Source organism: Mytilus trossulus, chromosome 9 (genome assembly GCF_036588685.1).
Source record: "Mytilus trossulus isolate FHL-02 chromosome 9, PNRI_Mtr1.1.1.hap1, whole genome shotgun sequence".
Classification (NCBI taxonomy): Eukaryota; Metazoa; Mollusca; class Bivalvia; order Mytilida; family Mytilidae; genus Mytilus; species Mytilus trossulus.
In genome coordinates, this window is record NC_086381.1 from 62,679,355 (window position 1) to 62,694,861 (window position 15,507).

The 15,507-nt window shown below is 31.7% G+C and overlaps 1 protein-coding gene across 2 annotated transcripts in view; it reads left to right on the top strand.

Annotated features, from left to right (window-relative positions):
* Positions 1-47: 47 nt before the first annotated feature.
* The window catches only part of LOC134683208 (PAX-interacting protein 1-like), a 43,432-nt gene continuing 27,972 nt past the window's right edge, over positions 48-15,507 (top strand). The window contains exons 1-10 of one of the 2 annotated variants that reach the window (XM_063542364.1): positions 48-247; positions 4,744-4,881; positions 5,154-5,197; positions 5,647-5,707; positions 7,079-7,192; positions 7,781-8,170; positions 11,637-11,954; positions 12,362-12,500; positions 13,201-13,292; positions 14,429-14,524. In XM_063542364.1, coding sequence (XP_063398434.1) covers positions 143-247; positions 4,744-4,881; positions 5,154-5,197; positions 5,647-5,707; positions 7,079-7,192; positions 7,781-8,170; positions 11,637-11,954; positions 12,362-12,500; positions 13,201-13,292; positions 14,429-14,524 — 1,497 coding nt within the window. In that variant the 5' untranslated portion in view covers positions 48-142. The remainder of the gene's footprint in view (positions 248-4,743; positions 4,882-5,153; positions 5,198-5,646; positions 5,708-7,078; positions 7,193-7,780; positions 8,171-11,636; positions 11,955-12,361; positions 12,501-13,200; positions 13,293-14,428; positions 14,525-15,507) is intronic. The other variant, XM_063542365.1, reaches the window with a different exon arrangement.

Here is a 15,507-nt window from a genome sequence, read left to right on the forward strand (position 1 = left end):
TTTTGATCGACGTTTATGAAATGCTTGTCGATGTAACAATAATTGTTTGTAGCAACAAGCGTTTGAAAGATTTTTGTCTGTTTTATTTTGGGCGAGCAAAAACATTCAGCGGGAAATGCCTCAAATAAATTAATAAACGAAAATGACAGAATCAGAAGGATCGGAATCCAGGGACAAACCATTAGACGTACCTGAGGCTCTATTCAAGGACGTAAAATACTATGTCGTTGGCGATATTGCAAAAGAGGTCCAAAATTATTCAATATTTACTGAAATTATTTACAAAAATTCCAAATTATACTATGATGAGTTCTTCTACTTTTGTAACTCCATCTTATTCACCTATAATGCCAAAAAATATATGATTGCTAACAGTTACCAGATCAACCGTTTTTGAGCACCTACCCTAAACCATCCCATTAAATGGCATTATAAAGTGAAAGATTTAACTGAACTCGTGAAATTTCTTATTTAGTGAAGTTAGAGTTGCCAATAAAATAGATACAGTATGGGTAGAGACTTATTTTTATGGATGTCTTAATCCGTCTAGTCGGATATGAATAATCAGACATTTTTATGGTAGGTAGTATGGGCATTAATCAACAGATCCAGGTGTGATTGGCAATATATTTGTCCTTTCATCTTAATCCCTGCTGCTAGAATTACGGTTCACTGATTTCAGAATCAGGTTACCTGTAATTTTAACCTCTCAGTCACTTTATTATTTACATCGTATTTGACATAAAATATTTTTACAGGTGAAGTACTGGAGAAAACTTTGTTTTAATAAAAAGAGCCTATTTTTTAATTACAGTGGAGTCCCCGGTGTCCGCGCGGCCCGTGACATCGCGCATTAGCTGATTTCATTATGTCAACACAGTAACACATACAAAATCGTTCTTGTTATTGTTTTAGCCTTCCGAAGGGATAAAAAAGAATAAAATTGATAAGTTCAAGAATTAATTAATAACTGCAATCCCGTGATTTACCATATTTGGCCAATTTCCATTAAAAAAATTACATCATCAGATTATTTTTGTTTTATTTCAGTCAAATTAATATCAGATTGAAATATTTTTTGCTCTGCATCCTTGGAAGTGTGTTTGGTACAAACTCAGCTATATTTCGTAGTATAAAATCTTTCCTTTATTTCAAATAAGCTATTTTTGAAAGGCATGCGCGAAATCACCGGACATTGGAGGAACTCTCAGAACAGGGGTTTTCCTAATTTTGGACACACATTACACAAAATCTAAAGGATGTAACCATACAAACAGAAGATTTTATGAAATAAAAGTATGTTATGAATCTGTTCACACAAAATTATCCAATTATTGGTTTTATCACTTGAATGAAGTAAAGTCATAAGTCTTAGGTGCACGGATACACCGGACTGCACCGTATGGTTTTTATATTTCAACTGCTATTTATTTTCTAATTTGTTCTGTGAAATTATTTTTATTCAATGTTCCTTGTTGTTTATTTTTTGTTTTTTGTGTATCTTTTTCTTATTTGTTTGCATAACATTTCAAACATAAATATTTTTACATGTATTCTATTTCTGGAAGCTTACCGTTATTTTTGTTTTACTCGTAAATCCATTGATTAGCAGAATGTTGTATCAAGTGTTAGTTTCACAACTTTGACACGGTGACATGCAAAATATTTCTATAATATGTATTTAATATTCAGTCTGTGTTGTGTCAGTTCCGAGATAAAAATAATTACAGTGAGTAATACTTGTATATTATTAGTAGCTTGATGATTCTTTGTAGTTTTTACTTTTTACTGTAAACAAATATTGTCCGTAACTTCAAAGTTGGAGATGTATAAGTAAAATAGAACGCAATTAATAACACTTGAAGAAGATATTGATTCTTCCCGGGAATAAGTTTATTTTAAGATTTCCGTGTTTGTTCATTATGCTAAATTAATATAATTGATCTGCATTTGGGGGTAGGGGGTAAATAGGTTCCGGATCTTGAAATCCCGGGCTTAAAAACACGAAGTCCCAAGGTCCCGAATTTAAATAAATCTAAATCCCGACATCGCGAAAAAATAATTCTAAGATCCCGAAAGTGTTAATCCCGAAATCCTGAACTTAATTGCATAATATTGATTTACGCACAATCCATGTAAAAAAAGGAAACTTGTATGTTATACATGTTATATATTTTTAACAGCAATTTATTAAGAAAAATTTGCCGTGAAAAGACAATTCCATGATACACATATTAGTGATCAACAGCGTGAGCACGTGGTTGAACTTTAACTTGACCACACTCACAATAAGATTGAATGCTAATAAAAGATATTAAAGATCGATTTTATCCATTGCACAAGATTTTTATATGGCGGGAAATGTCGTAACAGTTAACTCAGGTGACCTTACTGAACGACCGTGGGAAAATCCATTCATGATTAAATTTGATGTGGAATGATTGACAGTATTGTGCGTTAGTTTTGAGGCTCTTGATCGATTGACCAGAATAGAAATTTAATCGATTTACAAATCAAGATTTAGTCTTCTTTTACTATTTTTTGTTTTATTTTTATCAGTCATTTCCCAGATTCCCATTTAAATAATCTATTTGGAGACCTCCTTTATACTTCGGAAATAATACAACATCAATTTAAAAATTCATACCGATTGCGAGAGCTTTAGAATGACTAGAAGTACGACGAAAAAGTAAAGACAGCTGATCACGACTAGAACAACTAGCCTTTCAACCCCATTGGGGTACAAATGTGCATTTATTCAATAAACTATATAAGGTTAAATTGATTTTCGTGTATCGATTGATTCAATTCGTAAAATATATTTATAATAAAAACACCGGCGATTTTCATAAAATATTTGAAACATGAAAATAGAAAGGCAATATCTCGAGTGTCAACATTTTTTTGTAAAATAAAAAATAGGAATCGAAATATGATTACGGCGTTATAAATATTGTATTTAAAGAAACCAATTGTTTGAATTTTGGAAAGATTAACGGGAAATATGTCAAAATAGAAAGCACGAGTGATCTGTCTGACCAAAATTTTTACTTACGAGAAATGATTGACAGGTGTGAATTGATGTAAAAGCTCCGACGGGGAAAGTTGTATCAAAAGGAAAATTACTTAAATCACAATGCCTATACATATTTTATAAATACGATAGGTTGGCCTTATACTTAAAATTGTGTATCTAATAATAACATATAAAGGAACAGGACGTTAAAAGGGGGAAATAATATAACCATCAACGAAAACTCGTATAATTTACGGGATTGATGTCTCAACAATTTGATTTAAACTTCGATTGAAAACAGTCTTGGTTGTTATTAGGCTTATTATTTTGCATTAGATGAAATATAAATGCAAATACAAAATAGTTTATTGGCACAAAACTATTGTAATAATTGGCAACACAATATATTGTTAAAAATCGTCTTTATTTCATTTTCAAATTATAAAAAAAAAATCCCACATTCATGATATTTAATTTTAATTTTAATTCTTACATTTAATTTTTAATTTAAATTCTTATATTTAATTTTAATTTCAATTCTTTCTCTTTGAAAACAAAGCAATATTTTACATTTATCTACTCTCCATAAAATACTAATATATCTGTACAGGTAAATTTAATTCTAATCAAGCTGGTACAGATGATTTACGACCTTCCACTTAGATATTGCACAGCAGGTGTTTATAACACTGGGACAACTGTCCGACCAGTCTGACATCTAGACGGATTAAGGCACCCATAAAAATAAGTCCCTACCTGTACTGTACATTGCCTGCTCATACATGTATCTATATGTTGTAACAGGGGGGTCAGGTGGCTACGTGTCACCGTTCCCTCTTGGCCATTAAAGGTTCATTCTGCGGTGACTGAGCTCTGGCAAATAAAACCAAATATGTATATATGAAAAAAAATAAATCATTCAGACTTTGTTCCCTTTCTCAGATAATGCCTGCCTCATACTAGATAATAATATAAGTATTTTTTTTTTAACAATTGTTATACAGATAAAAATGGTGTTATTCTGTCATTTGCAAAATCGTAGCACACAAAATTAAATGGAAAAACCAATCTACCTACCCAATTATTTTAATTTTGTAACCTTAAGCAGTCAGGGGACTTACTTAAGTGAGAGATTTTCTAACTGCATTAGGGTTTGTCTGACTGCAAAAGAAATTAAATTTTTTTTGCTATTTATTCAACCAAAAAATCATTAAAATTCTGTCTGATCAAATGATATTTTGACGGACAGACAGAGTTTGGGATACACTGGTGTGACCATTGTGTAAACAAATTACTGGAAAATTTTGTACTTATTTTAACCAAAAATTAGTTAAAATAAAAAACAAATTTGCTCTTGATTCCACTGTTCAAAGGAAAAGTCCAAAGAGCTAAAAATAAATTTGGTGTGGCCTAAACCACAAATTCAACATGTTTCAAACTTTGCAAAACATTGATAAAACTGTGAAATTGGTATTCAAGCTTCACACTTAGCCGCAGACCACCACGCCAGGCTGGTAAACTTCTTCTCAACAAGCCAACAAAATTTAACTTAAATTTTCATAAAGTTGCGCTTTAAAAATTTGTTGTTAAGACTGTACATGGTTTCAAGCATAATCTGCAATCAACACCAACATTTATCTATAGTAAATTCTCTTTATTTGTTTTTAGATGTCTGAATAAGATTAGAAAATGCATATTCTGTAATTTCATAAGTATTTTATTTATAGGTATTGGAACTCCTGAATGCAGGTGGAGCTAAACAGGACACCTATCTGAGTGAGATGGTCAGTCATGTGATTTCTGATGACCCATCACAAGATGAATATTCAGAAGCCAAGGAATTATTTGATCTGCCTGTTGTCAGGGTAATTAGACATCATTTCATGTTATATTAATGAATATATTTTGCAGTAATTAAAATGTTGACAGCTGAATTTTAAGATTGATCCACATATCTTTGATTAATCAATTTTTAACATGTATGTTTTATATTCAAAAACTGATCCATCTGCTATTTTTTTGTTTATTTGCTAATGAATGATATGTGTCTGTTAATACATTTTCAACACTGGTACATTTATTTGACATTTACTGATGAATTCGTAGAACTGTTTATCTTTTTCTTTATTTATTTCAGTCCAGCTGGGTTTACCTGTCTATAAAATGCAAGAAACAGCTTCCGTATCCTTAACATTGATAATATTTTACAGATAATATGCATTATGAGTTAGAGAATATGAATTTATTTGTAAAAAGTAGCAGAAAAGGTTTTTTTTCTGGAGCACCGAAGAACTCATAATTCTTTTCCTTCTATATTTCTATTTTGTCAGCTGTGGCCATAATGGCAACTAAATTTCATAAGGACACTGGAAGCATATAGGAACATTAACATTAACTATGCACAAAAATAGTTTATGTTCTTGCATGCTTCCAAATTGAAACTTCTCAAAGAGACTGCAATAATTTGTTCATATTTTAATCTTTTTATATGTATAGAAAAATGTAAGATTGTACAAAAGATCATATGAATATTATATTTATATCAGTATTCCAACACATATATTACTGTATTTATCAATTATGGTTGATTTAAATTTCTAAATATTTATAATTTTCTTAACTGTTTGAAGCATCCCAGTATTTTCTCCAGCAGACCTTCTATTCTCGGGAGTTGTTGCTTGTTCATCTCAGGTAATATAATGAATATCAATATAAAAAGAAGGGGTTTGATTGCCAATGAGACAATTTCCCAATGTCCACAGACCAAAAAGGAGATGTCAACAATAACAGCTCATTGTATGCCTTCAACACTGAATAAAATCCATACTGTATTGTATGTTCTAAAAGGCAACAATGAAGACCAAATGCCAAACAATTCAAAAGAGAAAACCAATGACTTGATTTATTCTACTATATTGAAAGAAAAGGAAATTCGATCATGGCAGACATCAAACAACAACAATCATACAATTCTGGACTCATACAGACAGACACACAAATAGTTTATTTGATTCTTGTATTTGTAGAGAAGCAATTACTGTAAACCAACTTATTTTTGCGGATACTTTATTTTCGCGTTTTACCCTTTCTTGACCACTTCGCAGCTATTTTACTTCGCAATTATCTCATTTACTTGATGAAGTTTGTTAAGGAAAGATCACATATTGACATATTCGCGACGATTAACATTCACGTTATTTTTTTACTCACGAAAGTCGAGAAAATAAATTGCTCGTGAAAATAAGTTGGTTTACAGTATGTGTTGTTGAAAACCACACTGAAAAATTACGGAATTTCCAATGTTCAAATAAGAAAAGTTGAAACCACAAAACTTAAAATTGGAAGATAAACTTGCTTGTTCAATATAATTTAAATGAACTATGCCAAATAATAGCTATGAAGGATTATACTGCTCTGTATAAACCAACATACTGTGGATTCATTATTATTTGTTGGATACCAATTTTTATGGATTCATGGGTACAGGTAGCACAAAATCAAATGTTCAACGAATAACAAATTTTCTACAGGCTTGTATGTAGACTTCAGCAAAACCACGAAATTAAATATCCACGAACATGTTAGTTTTCTTGAATCCACGAAAATTGGTATCCACGAAAATAAATGAATCCACAGTACTTCAGCAGTAAATTAAATTTTACCTTGAACATTTTTTAGCAAAATTGATTGCATAAAGTGTTGATAAATTTACTTGTTTACTTTCTTGAGATTTTCTTTTATACAGCATGCTGCAGTTAGTTAACATGTATAGTTTCTCGATATTTTCCATTTATAGCTTGATGCAGAAGATTTTGTTTACATATACAAAAAGAAGATGGGGTATGATTGCCAATGAGACAACTCTCCACAAGAGACCAAAATGACACAGAAATTAACAACTTAAGGTCTTCAACAATAAGCCCAAACCGCATAGTCAGCTTTTAAAGGCCCTGAAAATACAATTGTAAAACGAGCAAACTTACAGCCTTATTTCTATTTTTTTTGCAATTGTTTTTTATAGTGTGATGCACATGTTTATCTTCTTAAATTGTCTATTTATAGCTTGATGTAGACGATAGTTTGCATATATGGGGTATGATAACATACAATGGAGGGAAATGCCAGCAGAAGCTGGATAGTAAATGTACACATTTGATTACTTCAGCTACAGAAGGAGTAAGTAGTATTGTAAGAAGTAACCACAAATGGTGATTTTCAAGTGAATCATGATGTCAAAAACGAGAAACAATAAAAAAAAATACATGAACAGACTTTTTTGGGAAATCTTGTGTCTTTAAACTAAAGATTTTTTCAAGGTGATGTAACAAGAAAAACATTTGTAGTTATTGCTAAATTATAAATTGTGAAAACTATTTCTCAGGGCTGTTTCATTAATTTATTTAAACAAGGTACGGACAGAAGGCACTTTAAAATGGGGTTACCACCTAGAGGCAAATTAAGATTTCACTTGCATTTTCACTATGAAAATAATACAGATGACACCATCTCATAATTATGGTTTAAAAGTGCTATTCCTAGGTCCCATGTTTGTTTTTATGGATCAGCCGGTATTGAACATTTCATCAAAAAAAAATTTTTTAAGCTTTATTATTCAGTACTAGTATTATATTTGTAACATAAAGGATATCTACTAGCCAAAATCCTTAAATAAGAAAACCATACACCTTTCACCCTTGCAAACAAAAAGTTAAGTAGGAGTAATCTGAAAATTCACTTTAAGTTTTTAATGATCTTTATTTGTAGGCAAAATATGAAGCAGCTTTAAAACATGCAGAAAAGGTTAACATAGTTACACCAGACTGGGTAACAGACAGCATCAAGAAAGAGGCCAAAGTGGATGAATCTATATATCATCCACGACTGATTGTATATCCTGAACCTGAGCCTCCCACACCCCCAACACCGCCTGCTACCCCACCCCAGGAGAAGATACCTACTCCACCTTTACCACAACCTATGGATACAAGTGAACCACAGACAATGCCAATTCTAGATAGAGCAAATATGGGTTTACCAAGGCCAAACTTTGCAGACTTTTCGGAGAGAGTACAGAAAGGTCGTGTACGCCCTGACAAATCTCCAAGACGCTCACCAGGCCACCAGGATTCTGCAGGACGGAACATGTCAAAACAGGTGATTTCTCAACAGCTGGCAGCAGCTGTTTTAGAGAGACGGTTATCCAATGAAGATAAAGGAATATCCCGCCCTGATACACCCGGTAGTTCAGCACGTCCTGGCACCCCCAGTGGCACTGCAAGAGAAGCACTTGCTCGTATGGTCAACAATCGTATACAGGTTTGCCTGCTCGCAGCTTCTTTGCACGACATGCATGTCACTGTTACGATTGTTGTGGTATTTTCTCTTGCATGAATTCAGTCCTAGGGTCATGTTTCGTTCCCCTTCTTAGTTGTCCCTTATATAAATCATTAATGTTCTTAATAGATTTTTAGTTGAATTTAGTCATTTGCTTTATGTTATTGTTGCATACTTGAATGGTCATGCAGAATAGATTATATGTTTTAAGTTTCTGTTTTTAATTTTATAAATGAAGGTTCCAAGTTTTTTTTTAGTTTTTTCCGTCTTCAACACCAACAAAAAATATATTAATTTGTTTAGTTTTTGTGACCCTAGTGTTATAAATAGTATTTTTTTTATATAAAGTTGATGCATATTTTATGTTTATAAAAAAAATCAAGAGTACAATTGATTAACAATTTACTAGTGGGCGTATTTTGGGAAATTGTTACACTGACAGATTTTAAGTCTATGTAAGTTGTGCTACAAAGAAATATTTACTTATTTTGTATGAAAATAATTTTCTTTTTTCTTTCATCCTATCAAAATCTTATTTGGCTAACTAACAAGCATACACCCTTCAGTGATAAACAACACACAAATATTGTCAGGCCTTGCTTGAAGAAAGTGTCTTTTATTTTTAACATAGCTGCATGTTTAATTCTGCAACAGTCATTCTGATCTTTAATCACATAGATAATGCATTATATATTTTGAACGATAGACTTATATTTATAATGTTAAAATATGTTGAAAGTTTGTGGTCGACATGTGTAGGTAGTACTCCAGTGTAACTGTTCTTGCTAGAATTAAAGGGCAAAGGAGCAAAATTTAAGCCGAAGTGCACAAAGAGCAAGTTCTCGTCTGGAACAGGACAAACTTGATCATTAAAGAGTTAAATATTGAATAATTATTTTGATTGAGTTTATTTTTGAGTTGTCAAAATTATTAACTATATTCAAAAGGATCAATTTGTATTGAAAATAATTTAAATGAAAATACATTGCGCAAGATTACAATGGAAGAGGGGTGCACAAATAGGACTATTAAGAGGAGCACATGAATGACAGGGGAGCTGCCACCTCTTATTTATGCCATCTAGGACACTACTCTTTGCTTAATATGGAATACACTGCCTAAATAATAGTACAATATTTCTCTAAACAAAATTTTCTAAAATTAGAACAGGAGGCCTTTAAAATCTTAAAAATATAACTATTGGGTAGAAATATGTACAGCACAGGCAGAGTTGTTTGAGTCAATTTCAGTTAAAATGTTAGGTAATAGAAACAAAGCCTAAGTTTCTTTTTTTTTTTTTAATATTATGTGGGTGGTTTTATTTGAAATACCAAAATGCTAAGGGAGTGCTGTTCTAATTAAATTTTATTTCTGTGGGTGGTGGGGGTTAAAAAAAAGTGCCGTCCCTGGGTGGACATAGTATTTTCTGGAACAGCCCTAAGATACTCTTCAATTTTAAGCAGATTCTGCTCCACATGTAACTTCATCATGCAGCAAAATACAGTGACCAGTATAAAGTGATATTTAAAGAGATTTTAAGATCTGCTGTTAAGTTTTTCTTTTGTACAATTAAAGACCCATGGTTCAGTAGTACAGTCTTGATATTTAAGCATGAATATTCTAGACATAGACACTCTTCACATGTTATTTGCTTCATAGCACACAATATCTAATGTTCACCGAAATTCAGGTTTAGTAGGAATTAATAGTTGTCAAGTAGTCAAGCACATTTTGTAGATTATTTTCATAACACTACAGGGAGATAACTCTGTAAAAATCAGCTGAAAGTTTTAGTCATGTTATTTTGTAAAGGAAAAAAATAAGCTTCTCAATTTTCAGAATTAGTATCAAACTGCTATTACCCAATGAAATTTTTCAGATAACATAGATGAAGTGTGTGCTTTTTGAAATTTTTGTATTATTGTCCAAGGAAATATTTTTTTCATAATTTTATGAATATTAAACAGCCAAATTAAGTTTAGCAAGGTGTTTGGTATCACCTCAAAACAGACAAATAGTGCTCTAACCTACAAAGTTTAAATTGAATTAAACACAAACTGAATTTAGTAAATATCAGGAAAATAAAACTTTAATATCTGGATTATTTTACAACGTTGTACTTTCAAAAGTTTTACTAAAGCTGTTTAGCCTAATCTTTTCTCTTAAAATATAAGAAAAAAATAATTCAAATTTTTGAAAATAAATATTTACATGATTGAACATGTTAAAACAAAATTTAATTTTTTGGTTTTTGCATGATTATATTGTTAAAAAAACCACTCAACTAAATAAGGTACAGAACAGCAAAGTCCAAAGACAGACAAACAACATTCAAGAACACAATTGATTCAATGTTTGAAGAAACCAAAACAAAAAAATGGGCCTTTGACCTTTACAATTCAAAACAGACCAAAAATTTAAATAAATAAAACCCAATCAGCTAATTAATAAAACCTAAGAATTCAAGACTTTGAATTAAAACCAATTGAAATAAAAAAAAAAAAAAAGAAATAATGAATTTATACAAAGTTTAACAAAAAAAATCGACTTTTTGACCAGTCCATGACAATAAAAAAAGTCTTGACCACTCATCACTCCCATATCATATGGAGTATACATGCCTCGATCACAAGAATGAGGGGAAGACATGCTATTGTATTGTGTGATATTGGGGTAAAAAAGTGGGTAAAAAAATGCTGCATCTGGAAAAAAGGGGGAAAAGTTTGAAATTAAAAAAAAGTAGGATTTTGGTATTGGACATAATCAGCCTCAAGACTTACAAATGAATGCATTGGCAAAAAGAAGTTTTAAAAAGCCATCCAACAAACAAGTGACTAAAAACATTGATGCCTCTCATCAGCGCACATAGTAATTTATGTGCATTTTATTTAGTTTAAAACAATATTAAATTTGTTTTGAAAATTGTATATGAAACAATGTTTGGTCTAGATTCCTCACGTAAAAGAGGTTTCAAATAATAACAACACTTTGCTTTAACATCAGTGGTCAAATGAGTTTACATGGTGTTTTTTTTGTGATTTTGCAGTTATATGTCACATGTAACATGACATTTTATGATTTATGAAATATTTAGATCCAACTTTAAAATTATTTTCTGAAAAACTTATTTTGTTATGGATAAAACTTCACTGTTAAATAGTTTGTGTTAAACCTATTTCTTGAAAATATGAAGAAACTCATGATATGTCATGTTGCAACATTTGTAACACACATAACCACTGCACATGTAGAGTTTTAGACAAAGTGTTTTTGATTTTTCACACAGGGTGTCGGTGTTGGTAGTAGGAGTGGTCACATTCCCGTGCCTAGGATGCCATCCATGCCCCCTTACCCTCTCCCGCCACAGTTACAACAGTTTCAGCAGGGTGGTGCACCACAACAGTTTCAGCAAAGTGGTGCTCCTCACCTATCTCATCAGGGTGGTGCTCCACACCTATCTCATCAGGGTGGTGCTCCACACCTATCTCAGCAAGGTGGTGCTCCACACTTATCTCAACAGGACTTCTTGTCACACATGAGAACATTACGTAACATCACAAACAACGAGATGAGGCAGGCCAGACCTCCTCCACCTACAAATAAGGTACAATTAAGTATCCAATTCTGTAGTTGTGTAATAAGGTACAATTAGGCATCCAATTCTGTAGTTGTGTAAATAAGGTACAATTAGGCATCCGATTCTGTAGTTGTCTTTGAGGTGTATGTACAGCCTTCATGAACAGTTTTGGATTCGTAGGACAAATAATGAGTCTTTCATTTATTTCTTTAAACTAAATGATTTGTTAGGCTTTGAATCAATAAACAATAGAAGTGATTTTTAAATTAATCGTACTTTTCCATCATTATATTTTTAAATTGCCTTTATACTTCAGTAGTCAAGTATGTATTTTGAAAACAGTAAAATGAAAAAAAATGAAAGAAATAACATTTCCATTTCAACTCATGATATCAATCTAAAAAAGATTTCTAGATATGTATTTATTATTTTAGGTCAGTCAGATGTTGGGGTTGAACATGCAGGTTCCCCATCGACAGCCACCACCCAGGTACACTCCTCCCTCTCCTCAAAAGATGGGCACCCAACAGCTACAACAGTCACCTTACTGGGGACATGAACCTTCTGATAATGGTAAAATTGTTGTATATTTTAAGGGGGTAGACCTTGGTCCAGGGAGATAACTCTTTAATTCAGTGATGCGTTTGTAATAGTCAAGTTTTATTAATGTATTTTCAGCATTTACCTGAAACAGATTGAAAATAATCTATTTATCCTAGAAGCTTAGAACTTATTTATGAAAATGGCTGACACAAATGTACTGATGATTTTAAGAGTAATTTCCCTTAACCTAGGTCTACCACCTTGATTCATATGAATACAAATCAGCTATAGAAATCATGGTGATTGTCCAGTCAGTTTAGTGGGTGTAAAACTTGGACAAACATGTTTATAATATTTGGAGATAAAACTCCTTAGATGTATAAAAAGAATGTGTCACATCTTACACGAATCACAAAGAACTTCTTATATAAATATAAAATGACATAGTTAAAGGTAAAAGGAAAATGTAGTTTCCCAATTTTCAAAGTACCTTCTATGTGTACTATAAAATTGAGAATGGAAATGGGGAATGTGTCAAAGAGACAACAACCCGACCGTAGAAAAAAACAACAGCAGAAGGTCACCAACAGGTCTTCAATGTAGCAAGAAATTCCTGCACCTGGAGGCGTTTTAAGGAAACCACCTTCTAATAGTGATATATTATCTTCTACTCTAGCAGAAATTTGTGAATTTTCTGTACATATTGATATGAACTAATTTCTCATTTCAGTTCCAGCAGACATGTGTCTTCTTGGTTGTGTATTCTTCATCACAGATTATCAAAAGATTCTGGGACAGGAACAAATTGATAACTGGAAAAAGGTTTGTTTATAAGTTGAACTTCAAAGGTAACATTCTTTCCTAGAAATAATTAAAGGAATGATAGTACTCATGGTCCTTAAATTTAATGCCTAGCAAATGTAATACACTTGATTTTATGTTGAATAGTTAGAAAACTTTTGAGAAAGATGAGTATTATTCTAAAAGATTTAACAATTTTTATGCCCCACCTACGATAGTAGAGGGGCATTATGTTTTCTGGTCTGTGCGTCCGTCTGTCCCTCCATCTGTCCGTCCGTTTGTCTGTTCGTCGGTCCTTCTGTCTTGCTTCAGGTTAAAGTTTTTGGTCGAGGTAGTTTTTGATGAAGCTGAAGTCCAATCAACTTGAAACTTAGTACACATGTTACTTATTATATGATCTTTCTAATTTTCATGCCAAATTAGATTTTTTACCCAATTTCAGGCTCCATTGAACATGGTAAATGATAGTGCGAGTGGGGCATTGGTGTACTTTGGAAACATTCTTGTTTTAAGCTACTATGTATCCATCAATATGTTTAAGCTTCAATTGGGCTGCGAAAGAACATTTCTTCGAACACTTATAAACATTTATAAATAAATAAAGTGAAAAAAATGGAGGGGGCAATAACAAAATAAAAAAAAACTAAGACTCACTGATGACAGCAGCATATTCCAATGAAGAAAGATACAAAAAAATCCAGAGATAAAAAAAAATACTTTTTCTTTCGATGAACACATAAGAAAAATCAATGAAGCAGTTCTTACAATGTGACTTTGTAATTGAAGTTACATAAAATAAATGGCTTCAAATGCAATTTTTCCAAAAAAAAAATTTAATAATCCAAAAAGAAATTGACATGTTACTATTTCTTGCTAAATACACCTGATTGCTATTTTCAAACCTGTCCCACTTGACCTGAGAATCTGTCTCGCTTGAACATTTGACGTTATACAACAATCACTTTTCCATTGTGGCGTCAGATGTTTTTTATTATGACGTCAAAATTGTCCAGGAACTTTTGCAACACATGTTTAGTAATGACGGATAAATAGTGATAAGGTGTATTAGTTTGTATGGTTTTGAGTTGTCTCCCTTTGTTCATTTACAATATTTTTGAAATACAGTATTTAAAAAGAATATTTTCCTGTATTTTTAGGTGATAGAACAACATGGTGGACAGGTAGACACGTCATATTCCAACAGGATTACACATATATTGGCAGCCAATCAACATAGTGATGTATTTCATCTGGTAAGGAGTCTTTCTCTGGGCTAGAGTCAGTTCTGGGTCAGGTAATTGGGTAATTTTTTCCCAAAAAAAACTTTGCTATTATTATAGATGATATTTAGCCTTTTCTGAAATGAAATTGAATGATTCAACTGTAAAAATATTATACATATATATGTATTCTTACATTGATAGCCGTGGATTATCGGAATTTAGCCAATCCAAATAGCCAAATTGTCAATTTTAAAGTCCAAGCCTAGGTGAGGACTTTAAAATTTATAATTGTACTATCTAGATTGGATAAATCTAATAATCCATGAATAATTATGTAAGAATCTGTTTCTCTAATGATTGAAAAAGAAATTTCAATATTTTTTTTTAAAGGAAACCCTCTTCGAGTGCCTTCCACATTCCAAAATATCTATTTCATTAACACCTGTTAGGATAAATTGATTCATACAGTGAGCTGATAAAGGTTACACTTTAAATTCATTCAATAATCTTCTGAGATCACCGACAACCGCACATTGATTATTATTTTTAAACAAAAAGGGCAGAAAAGTATAAATTGAAAAGTTAGAAAAGGGTTAAACTGACAGGGATTTAGAGAAATATATATATATATATGTGGTATAGGTAAGAAAATAAATTTACTAATTAAAAAAAATTAGGGTGGAAGTCATTTTAAATGTTTTCCATTTGATTTTTTTTTTAGGTCTTATATTTAATTAATATACAGTTCTTCAGAGCTGTTAAAGATGACGAAATGTGTGACTTTTAGGGTAAACAATATAATATACATATTAATTTTATGGAGGTTTAAAACTAAACTTTATTTCAGATACATCAAGTAAGTAATATATAATACAATACACAACCTACTTGCATACCTTGTATTCATTTTAGAATTGAAATGTGATTAGGCAACAAGTTAATATGCAAATCTGCTTTCAACTTTGAGATTCACCAATTGCTGTTGCATTTAGAATTGTTGGCATTTGCAATTT